General features: G+C 37.2%; 1 protein-coding gene across 6 annotated transcripts in view; it reads right to left on the reverse strand.

Moving 5' to 3' along the window:
* Positions 1-12,126, reverse strand: part of AFF2 (ALF transcription elongation factor 2) — a 776,411-nt gene that overhangs the window by 137,719 nt on the left and 626,566 nt on the right. For all 6 annotated transcript variants that reach the window (XM_079124460.1, XM_079124459.1, XM_079124457.1 and 3 more), the window contains 2 exons: positions 7,932-7,968; positions 7,647-7,680 (listed from right to left, as the gene is read on the reverse strand). In XM_079124460.1, coding sequence (XP_078980586.1) covers positions 7,647-7,680; positions 7,932-7,968 — 71 coding nt within the window. The remainder of the gene's footprint in view (positions 1-7,646; positions 7,681-7,931; positions 7,969-12,126) is intronic.

Raw genomic sequence — 12,126 nt, forward strand, 5'->3', positions numbered from 1 at the left:
TCGTCAGTAAAATGCAAGGGCTTTTAGCACGCTGAGAAGGTGTCAAGAGCAGACCATTTAAACATAACATTCCCAATAACATAATTGTGGCAAAGGATCTGGCTGTTTGTGAGATGCTTGATAGAATGGAAAAACAAAATGAATAGTTTAGAAGCAGGGTGGATATTTTTTTGTCATCTATCCCAGTCTGGTGCATTTTTCTCTTTGTTTATTTGTTTCCTTTTAATTTATAGAAATGATCCATGGGGCTTGTCTACACTGCTGCTATATTTTCTTCATGTGGACCTGGAAGACTTGTCAGGACTCTGACTGATGAGTTTTGGCCCTGTATCCATCTGGGGAATCTGGGGACAAGGCAGCATGTTCTAATGGGAGTGCAGAATTCTGGACTGCCCAGCTCTGCCACTCCCTAAGTGAAAGACCTTGAAGAAACATCTTCTCCTTCCTGTGCCTAGTTTCTTTCCACCTGGCTGTCTTAACAGAATCACTCTGATGCTCACATGAGGACAATGTATCATGTGAAAGTGCTTCAGAGTTATCAATCACAATGCACATGAAAAGTGTCTCTGATTGCAGCATTTTACAATCTGATAACTAACAACAGAATGTGCATGTATGCATATGAATCTCATTTGATCAGAGAGCTTTAGAGGGACCTAATATTCTGAGATACAGAGTATATGTGTGCGTGTGTGTATGCATCTGTGTGTTATCCCATTACATTCAAATACAAGTGAAGTTCTTTTAACTTTGATACCTTGCCTATTAACTTCATCATCTTATACCAGTATCATTTGCTTCTTTCAGTTACTGTTCAAAATGCTGAAGAGAAGTAAAAAATGTCACTCTGGCTGATGACAGATGGGAATACTTTTAAAAATTACTACACCATGAGGATATAAAGCCACTTTCCAATTATCAAACAAGTTGGTAAGCACGAAGGTGATGGATGAACCTCTCATAAAAACAGACCAAAATATAAGTTTTCTCTCCTTCTCAATTTAATATGGCAAAATGGAGATTACTGAAGAGAGATATTGTTCCCCTCCTATGCTACCACAATCAATCTTATATGGATTTTTCATAATGGTATAAGTCCCTTGCAGACAGGGATCCTCTGGCCTCACTGTAGGAAACATCTTATAGTCATGATGTCACAATTGGACTGCAGGCTCTGAGTTGAGGATGAATCTGCCTACAGAGAATACACACATTAGCATTTGTAGTATTTGCAGTATATGCAAGACTGCATTTGATAATAATATTTAGATCTTTGGATTTAAACAAAAATGGTAGATAACATTTGGGCCTGGATTGCAATTAGTCCACTTTAGCCTGGACATGATCACACCTGACTTCAATCAATGCAGCAATCTCCAAAGTGCCCATGGGATGGTTTCAGTGGAAGAAGAGCATGCTCTCTGGAGTCAGTCCTGGCTCTATCCTTTGCTGTTGTGGTATTTGAGCAACTTACTCAATGGTTCTGAGCTTTGGTTTTTGCTTCTGTAATGATGAACACCGTGGGCCTGTTGCAAAGAGAAAAAGTGCATGGGGAGTGCCTGGCACATGTCACATACTCAATAAAGAGGACTTAGTGGAATTACTGGTGGTGTCAGTGCAAGTCTGATCTTTCCCAGACTGTGAGCTCCTTGAGAGAAGGATGTGCAGTGCTTCCCTAAGTAACTAGTGTCTGATAGAGAGCCTTCCATATAGAAGGGTTTGAACACATATTTGTTGAAAGGAATGAATACTTGAATGAATGAATGTATGCATTAATGTAAAAACAAATGCAAATTGGGGAGAAGAGATACTCAACTTTTCCCTGAGAGAAAGATATTTCTTTCCAATTATAGAAGTGTCTCAAAATCCACCTGAAATATGCAATTCCTACCATAGATATGAACCCAGGAGCAACACCAGAAAAATCAAATCTGATCTTTCAACTCTGCTGAGTAAACACATTTATGTTTTTGTCTTGTGTAATAGAAGTAGAAAGCTACAGCTCCCTTTGTAAAGAAGACCTGGTTTTCAGTCTTGGCACCCATTAAGCAAAGGCAGCTTCAACACTCCTTGATGCGAACATTCCAAATGCCAATATTGCTTGTTGTCACATTAGCCAATATACAAGCCTCAACATAAAATCCTCTTGATGTCTGATTACTCTTCTTAAGGACCTCATGCTGATTCATTTCAAACTGTGAATTACCTTTAATTCACAGCTTGAACAGGCTGCCAAATTTTGTTTTCTCTGCTCCCAGGTGGTTGTCCCTGATGCAGTGGAGAACTTCCAAAAATATATTAAGTCCTTAGGAAAAGTTGGCAGGCTCTAAGACATGGGGCATACAAGACAGGCTTAAAGGAAGAGCTGGCAAACTTCTCAGTTTAAAATCCAGAATGGCTACAACTAGTGAAAGTCACCAAGATTACTAGTTTATCTGGAGAGTTATTTCAGCTTTTATAAGTTTCAAACTGATTATCAATATTTTCAAATTTCAAGTACAAAATTGTGTATTTTGATTAAGGATTAATCTGATTAAGAAAATAACAGCTATTTTTTCCTGCCACATTACCTACTTTGCTATGAAATTGCATCTAAGTAGCAGACCAAACATCTACTTAGGGAAGAATATATGAAATTGCTACAGAGTGGGTTATTGCTGTGCAATAAGGCATAGCAGTTCTTAAATCTCAAATCAAGTTCTCAAAGGGAATTTTCAGTGATGAAATTTTTGGCAGATGGATGGTCAGGGTTGTAATGAATGTGGGGATTTGTTATTTTTCTAGTAAAAAAATTGAAATTCATCTAAGACACAATGTAAGGCTTATAATGGTTATAGCAATTTGAAAAAAAATTCTCATAACACTTATATTCTCTGTGGTAATGAAATCTCCATAACACCTAAGGAAAAGTTTAGAAATAATGATATTTCAACAGTTTTCATCCAGTTTTGCATCTTTGAAAGCAGAGAGGCATAATACCTTTTCGTAATCATTTCCACCAAGCAGCTCTATACGTCTATTTAAAGATTGTATCCAGGTATGAAAGGCCAAATATGTGTACCAAATCCCTGAAGCCATTCAGTTCCCATGAGGAAGCATAGCACAACAGGAAGAACAGGGAATTTGAAGCTATATGGCCCTGAGCCCACATTCAAACTTGCCCACCAAGGAATGGTGTTACTTTGATGGTTCTTCTGCATGTTTATAGCCAAAATATTCATTCAAGATAAGTATACATGATTTGTTCACTTTGTGTTTGATTGTGCACACATTAGGGGAAGGGGTATACTCTAGGCTTGCTTTTCTCATCTGTAGAATGGGAATGAAGTGGCTGGTAAGCTTAATAGGATGATGTGTATACCAGAGCCTGGCATGGAGCCTAGAGCATGTGCTCGGTGACATGATGATTATTTTTTTGAGACTTCTGCCATTCCTTTATTACTATAATTTCCTTTACTCCTACATATAGATGCACTCAAGCATTTGTTCATGTGATATACATGTCAATTACCCACAGGTAAACTGAGGCTGGTTACAACCAGTATGTCTCCATGTGGTCTTTTATCAACTTTCTACATCCATGATTGTGATGTTTTCAAACATGTTTATGGTGGGGAAAAATCAAATGATCATATCTGTCTTTATTTGGGGGCTTTCATGGAAACTATCTGGGGCATTCTCGATAGTGTGGCTTAAAATACAACATCTGCTTGGTTAAAAGGTGGGGGACCTGGATGGTTTCCATTTAGATAGAGTTTAAATGTTAGCAACCTAGTTTAACTAAAGTATCAGATATTTGGAGCTATCATCTTGTTAACAGTACTCACAAAACTAACTGAAGTCAAAGGCTATCTGGTCACACCCATAAGTTTGTGGAAGCTGAAAATTCTTCTCAGGGAAACTGTATACATTTTATTTGTTCTTATTTATGATGGCTCATAAAAGAACAGCAGGTCATGCATTTTGTAAGGATACTGTATTGACATGTAATTGACAAGGCATTACAATAAATTAGATGAAGCAATCTAACTTAGCCAAAAATAATCCAAATTCTTTCTTTTTTCCTCCTCCATTACTCCTTAATGGTTTCATTAAAAAACTACACAGTATACAGGCTTGTTGGTCCTTGCCTATAATCCCAGTCAGGCAACTGAGGCAGAAAGATCACAACCTCAGCAACTTAGCAAGACCCTGTCTCATAATTCAGATTTCTGGCTTACAAATGACTGGCCATAGCATCAATTTTGTATTTAAAGGGTGAGACAAACCAGACTCACCAAAACTTTGATAACTCTTATTTGCTAAAACTAGCTTTGTTATCTACTGAAGCAACAGATTCAATATTGAAAGAACTTGTAACAGTTGAGAAAAGTACCAGAATTATAAGTGTAAAAATAAATCATGCCAGGCAAAAAAAAAAAAAAAAAATTAAAACAAAACCAAAAAGACTGGAGATATAGCTCAGTGGTAATGCATCCCTGGGTTTACTCCCCAATAAACCCCTCCTCCCACCAAAGGGAAAGAAAGTATAAATTAACACAGTGTCTGGTAAGTCTATTTGAGATCCTGAATCTGGACCTTGAAATCTGTACATCTCTTAGAGACAGAAATGGCATGATAGTACTGTAAAACACACAATTCTGCCATCTCCCAAAATAGAATTTGACCTTAAGCTCACGTCTCACCTTCCTTTCAAGGGTATAGATCATTTTTGGAGGAGGCAATAAACCCCATTTGATTCAGAAGATCTGGGAAAGGCCTTTTCAAAGAATGTAAAAGAGCTCAAACTCATAGAGGCTGAAGGTGGGTAGATCAGGGTAGACCAACTGCTGGGTTTTCTCTCCTCTAGAAATTACTAAGGATTAAAGTTAAATGACTCTTACTTTGCAAGGTTTATGTATGAAGAGTATGCTTGCATATGAATTCTGAGAAGTGTTTGTGTGTATACCCATAAGTGTATACACATAAGCTCATTAACTTGTATAGTTTTCCTTGAGCAACTCTATATGTATACTTTAAAGATAAATTCTGCTGATTTAACCTTGCATCTTCTGTATCATAGGTCAGTGGTTTCTCCAAATACCACAACTGCCAGGGAGCAGAGGCTCAGACCCAGGTCTCCAAACTCCCCCAGCCCAATGCTCTTGCATTATAGACATTCAGGGTTCCAGATGGAGCATGTAAGATATCACCTCATTGACAACACCCTGTGAAAAGCACTGTATGTCAACAAAGTACAGTGACTGAGTGGGAAAATATGCAGCCTCCAAAAGGCCAATCATGCACTCGGGTCAGGCTCAGAGAGAGCAGCAACTGTCAAGAACACAGAGGGAGCCTGGCTAGTTGCAAACCTGCACTCTGGCACCCTGGGGTCAGTATTTTCAGGCCTGGGGGCCATGCACATAATCTTTATAAACAATCCACACTCGAATGGAAGATCTGTGTTTTGTCAACCAGAGAAAACAAGCAAAAATGAGGAAAATGAATAGAGTGTCTCGGCAATTAAGGGATTGTTTTACAAGACTTTAATCTCTCTCCACTGCACTAAGTGGTGGGGAACATGTCCAGCACATTTGCCAACCTTGGGTGGGCATCTTTTCCTTGGCCCCACTGACTTGGTGGCTACTTCCCTCCAATCCCCAGTCACCAGCAGGAATGTTCTTAATGGCCTGGAGGTTTACCCTGCCAAATGGAAAATCCTAGAAGTTGGCTTAAAAGTACGCTGTGGTAAGATATGGTAGAATAATAATCATGGCTGAGCTGATAATTTGGAGATTAAACATGAAAGGAGATTTATTATAACTCTGACCTATGCTGTGTTAAACTTGTATCCTACTACAAGAAGGGAATTTATTACAGGTAAAATCTGATGTGCACTGCCTGAGCTTTAGATCAAGTAGCCAAAAAGAGAGTAGCTCATTGATAAAAGAAACTTGGTGTCTTCTAGTTTTACTGATCTTTCCTATAGAGAATTTTAATCTTATCAACTGCAGTATATACCACCATGCTGTAAGGAGGTGTTCCCTGAAATGCAGCCCCTAATTATTAACCTCCATTGAAGAGTTCATTTCCACTAGTTATACATCATTGGAATATTCCATTGTATGGTATATATGGAAAGCAGGATACTTCCAGTGGGAGACTAATTTTCAAACTCTAGGAGTAAGATAATTATACATTGAAAAATATGCTTTTATAATTTTCATGTTTGTATATCTGCATTGCTTTCCTAAATATATGGGTTTTTATTGAGTTTTTTAATTGGGGTAAAGTGAGGTAGGAGTAGAATCAGGGAGTTAAAGATATATTGATTACTAGAATAATAAAGGGAAGGGCAATTAATTAGATGATTTATGAAAAAGCTGAAATTGAAAATATAAAGATGATGTTGATATCTGTGTTTCCATAAATTTTGTTACTTAAATTAGGATTATGGTTTATTATCTTTCTTCTTACTTATTCTTGTTTTTCTCAATTGAGGACTCTTGCTTATTGAAGTTGAACTTTGAGTTAGAAGGCACAGATCAGGTTAGAAAACCAAATAAGAGGATTGGTGATAGGGTCAGGAATTCCGGGCTTTGCCACTACACTGCAGCAAGAATGTGTACTACCCATGCCATTGACTTTCTCAGAGCCTCAGTCTATTTGGCAGTCATTCCCAGTTGTTTGGCAGTCATTCCCAGTTGTTTTATGCAATTATTTGTGATCTTCCAAAAGGTGAGCAATTTGCTTCAAGTATGCCATTAGGCCACTTGAATGTCATAAATTATTTCATTTTGAAAATTTTCAAGTATGTACTATTCCTCACACAGAAAGTTGACTTCCATTTTCTATTATTAGGAATGAAAGAAGTTGTAAGAGAACTACTCCCTTGATACACTCTTGGACAAATGGATATTAAAAAAATCTATAACAGTTAATCTGAGGAAATTGGTTTCTACAAACTCCTCCTTCAATTAACATTAATAAAAAATGAAGACCATCCTGAGTGAATTGCTGGGCCCTGGCTTCTGAACTTCAAACTAGCACCATGTAATCTCATTTTCTCTCCCTTCATGGGTATCCCTGTTTGTATTTAATATACAGATGCTAGATGACCTGCAAATACGAGGGTCTTGGACTGATTGGCCATAGCAAGTCATTCAATATTTTATGTCCAATCATGGCTGCTCAGATGTGTCCCTTGCCCATCCTACTTAATTCTAGCTGATTAGATGTTGATGGGCCTTTATTTTATTCATTTATTCTTATGTGGTGCTGAGAATCGAACTCAGTGCCTCACAAAAGCTAGGCAAGTGCTCTACCACTGAGCCACAACTCCAGCCCCACCAGGGACTATCTCTATTAGTGCCTTGATAACTGACTTCCCAGAATCTAGAACTGTGAGAAACACACTTTTGTTGCTTATAAGATACCTAATGCATGGTTTTTGTTATAGCAGCCCAAACAGGCAAACACAATGGGAGATGTAATTATAGCCCCTGACAAAAGAACATCTTACTATAAATCAGGATCCATAGTCTGAAGGAGCAGGAAAGAACAAAGAGAACAAGCTCATAGTTGAGGCACTCTTTCCTTGATAAATATCCCACCTCCCAAAAGCCTGGTTTAGAAACCCAAGTACTCAGGATGTGAATGATACTGACTTTGTAGAAGCTCTGCTGGTTGGGTCACTCCACTCTGAAAGAAAGGACACAAACTATTAATGTTCATGTTTCTACTGTCAAACAATAATTCTGAATGAAATCAGTCTTCAAGCATGCAGGCTCCCAATTTCATAGTTTCCTTCCATGAATAACAGATGAAAAATAGCACCATAAAATTGTCATTTTTCTTTCATGCTTTAATGATATTGAGTAGGAAACAGTTTGAAGCAAGGGAGGAGAGGACATGGATGCTTGGACTAACAAGGGATTTTCAAAAACACTTACTTTGTAATGTAAATCCTGGGGTCAAATGTTGGGATTCCTGTAAGGAAGAGCACACATAATACAAACATTAGTTTAATGTTACAAGGGAACAAAAGGTATATATTTTATTCCTGAAGATATAACTTGACTAATGCTTGCAAATGGGAAACCATTAACAATTACATTAATTAGACTTCAGTAAGTAGCTCTTTTTGAAGGACAAGCATTTGCTAGCCAAACCTGCTGCCACATGATCCTAATTCCCACTTTATCAGAATTATAAGTAACATTGGTATCTATTTGGAAATGTGTGCCACATAGGAACAAATGACCCATATGTGTGAAACTGAAGTGTATAATTTCTCACTTAGTTAAGTAATCATGTCTCTAAGGAAGTAAAGGGGATGTGGCTCAAACAAACAAATGATCATGGCTTTGTTAACATTATAAACAAGACTTTAATTAATAGATATGCTGAGTTTCACCCTTTCTAGAAACCACTCCAACTTTCTACCTTAATGATGACTCATATGAAATAGCTGTACCTCATTTTGTGCCAGACAAGGGTTCTTAAAACTCATTTACAAATCTGTTGAAGTATAGGAACCAATTTTTAACATGTTAGTAGGGTACATTATTCAAAAGGATTTAAATTTGAGTTGAAAGTCACCCTTCACACAATTCATTTACTGTTTGGAGAAATTCAGATTTGCACACATGGAACTTGCTGGCACACCTGTGTGGATCCTGACAAAACTGGCAAGTAGAAGCACTACAGTGATGTTCACATCACACATAGTACTATGTGGATGGAAGAGAGAATTAGAACAGACTGCAAAGCAAGCATTCTTCAACTGGGGACAATTAATTCTAGTAAATATAAGAATTAGTTATTGATCACTGCTGCAAGTAATCTATTCGTTAAGCTTAATCTTGCCACTCTATAGAGGAAAACAGGACCATAGTATAATTTATTCTTAAAAGAAGTAAGAAAGAACTATATCATCATGCTTTAATTGAAAGTGAGCTTTCCAATCTTGTAAGCATGATTCTGTTGCCTGAGAGATTTGTCTTTTGGGAGGATCTCCATTCCAGAAGACTCCCATCAACTCAAGAAGGGGTGGAAAAGTTCTCTTAGCTAGACAGCTATCTTCAAGCCCATGGGGTTTCTTGCTCAAAGTCTTCTGATCTCTCATTGATAGAGAAATGCCTTTTGATATAGGTTCTAAAACATTTGTAACCCTTGATTCCTATCCCTTAGCAGTCATAGATGGCAAGGAGAGGGAAATATTTCTGAACAATGTCCAGCCATTAGAAGAAACATTGAGAGGTGAAAACTGACAGCACAGGAATCCACAGAAAATGATGGCAAAATCAGAACTTGAAATGCAAACAGTATATGTCCCTTCTTACTGTATTAATAGCCCCAAGAGCACAAATAGAGCATAGTATAATATTACTGCATACTACAATAATTGATGCTCATGATAATATCTAAGTTATCAAGAATGACTAAAGCATGTTCAGTAAAATCTTTTAAAAGGAGTCTGGAAAACATTACATTTCAAAACGATTTCTATTACATGGTCACTATGGAATAATAACCTTCAGTTATTCAAGAATTGTAGTTATTTGGAACATCTAGTTTTTCATAGTGAAAAATAAGTTAGTTCTTAATCATTTGCATGTACTTTACTATAAATCAGTATTTCTATCTACTATTTTTCTGAGGAATTTTGTTACAAAGGTACAGGGCAAGTTTGGACCTGTAAAACTTTAGAAAATTGGATGATAATTTCCAAATCAATCAAACCAACATCTGATCAGAGAGTGAAACATGGTCTTCGTTAGTGGTCTTGTAAAACTGATTTTCAAAATTATCCAAGTATTTTACATCTTGGTCCCAAACAATCTATTGTTTCAGGGCATAAAGGGAGTGATTCATGAGGTGAATAGAAGGATTATATTACTTACTGATTGTAAGTAATTGACATTACACATTCTTGATATAGTTTTACCTGTCAATCTGAATAAGGCATTTTATGAACTGGAAATCTGAGCAAATGAAGCACGTTTGTGTAAAGTCACTTTGGTAATAGTGACTTTTTGTACATACATAACTTCAACTGGAAATAGACTGCCTGGTCATGGAATGATGCTCTACTGTTCATATAGTAATTGCTAATTGATGAAGCACAAATTTTTAACAAATACTTGACTGTGGTCTGGCGCCTATAATCCCACTAGCTTGAGAGGCTGAGACAGGAGGATTGCTAGTTCAAAGTCAGCCTCAGCAACTTAGTGAGACCATGTCTCAAAACAGCAGGGGGGAGTTGGGGGTGTGCCTCAGTGGTTAAGCTCCCCTGGCTTCAATCCCTGGTACCAAAAATAAAAATAAAACCCCCCAAAACTTGACTTTGACCTGTGTATTTCTTTCATATACTTGTCATATATGCTAGAATAAAATGATGCCAAATTGTTTTCACAAACTTAAGTGAGACACTTTTAAGTAATAGCCTTGAGGATAGTTCTACAGTTGGAGACTCCTGCAGGATCTACATTCTAGAGCAGAGGTCAGCTAACTCCTCCTGCTAAGGGTCAGATAGTAAATATTTTAGGGTTGGCAAAACATATGGTCTCTTTCATAATTACTCAACTCTACCATTATGGTATGAATGGGTATGGCCTGGTTCCATGAGAGATTGATTATAGACAGTGATATTTGAATATAACATTAACATTCATATTATTCACAATGATATGCATTTTTTGTTGAAAAATTTAACCATTTAAAAATGTCTAAAAAAACGGAATGGGCTATATTTTTGGCCAAAGTCTTCTAGAGGATGTTACTGAAACTTTCCCTGAAAACATCATTGCTTCCCTTAACTCTGATAAGTGTATATTTACTCCCTTCCTTCTGAGGGTTTCCATTCTCTATGAGAAAACATGGCCTGCATTTATTTTTTGTTGGGGGGGGGGACTGGGGATAGAACCTAGGGATGTTTAACCACTGAGCAACATCCACAGTCATTTATTTTTATTTAGAAACAAGGTCTTGCTTAATTTGCTTAGTGCACCTCACTAAATAAGTTGCTAAGGCTGTCCTAAAACTTGTGGTTCTCTTACCCCAGTTTTCTGAATCACCAGGATTATAGGCGTGTGCCACCATGCTCTGTCTAAAAAATGTTTAAATTTGGGATTGTTAAGGAAACACTTATATTTGACAAATTTTCAGCTGTATTATTTTTTTATAAGGTTACACAATCATAGACTATTTGACCTAAAACTCGACTGGGATTTTAAGGTCTCCAGACACATACACCACCCCAAGTACAAATGAGGAAACTGAGACTAAGAGGAATTTGAACAGGACCACATGGCCAGCAAATGGAAGAACCAGGAATGAAAACATCTAGGACTGCTGTTCTAATTGTAGCATTTTGTTAGGCAAATTCTGTCATGGATATAAGAAAAATGATGCTTCCCAGGAGGATGATGTCCCCCAGTTCTGGTCCAAGGACAGAAGAATGGGCCCATATACCCATTCCGTATATTTTCTGGAGATTGTCATATTTTGGAAGATGCAATTTGATCTTGGGGGGGTCTAAATCTGTGTGCGAAAAAACACACTGAGAAATTGGTGTCAGAACACATGGATCTAAATACTGATTCCTTCATTTATTAACTGAGCGACCACAAGCAGATTATTCAACTACTATATGACTCAGTTTCCTCCTATATAATCTAGGAAAGAGCAAGTTTTTAATCTCTGTGGGTTGTAGTAAGTATTGAAATATTTGCATTATATAAAATGCTTAGAATGTGGTAAGGATAAAATACCACAATTCTAATGTTATTATATAAGATGTAGTTTTCCATCAAATCAACATTTTGACAAGAGTCAAATGAAACAAAAGAGTGGATATGTGACCATCCTGTTTTTATCCTTTGATCCCACTTGCTTCTCTCTTTATTGTGAAGTTGATGGTAGCACAGGTAATTGGCAGAAAATGCAAGTCATGCCTGATTTCAAATTGTTCACATGCTACAAAAGCTCATTTAAACAGTCAGTTCTTTTATATATACTTGTAAATGTCAAAATTGCAGCTTGCACAAATTATCTCCAAAATAGGAAAACCCAGATGAAAACAATGCAATTGCTGTCCAAGTGTTGGATTCCATGTAGAAATGGATGGAATGCTCCCCATGCGGG

The sequence above is a fragment of the Sciurus vulgaris genome (assembly GCF_902686455.1).
Source record: "Sciurus vulgaris genome assembly, chromosome: X".
Taxonomy (NCBI): Eukaryota; Metazoa; Chordata; class Mammalia; order Rodentia; family Sciuridae; genus Sciurus; species Sciurus vulgaris.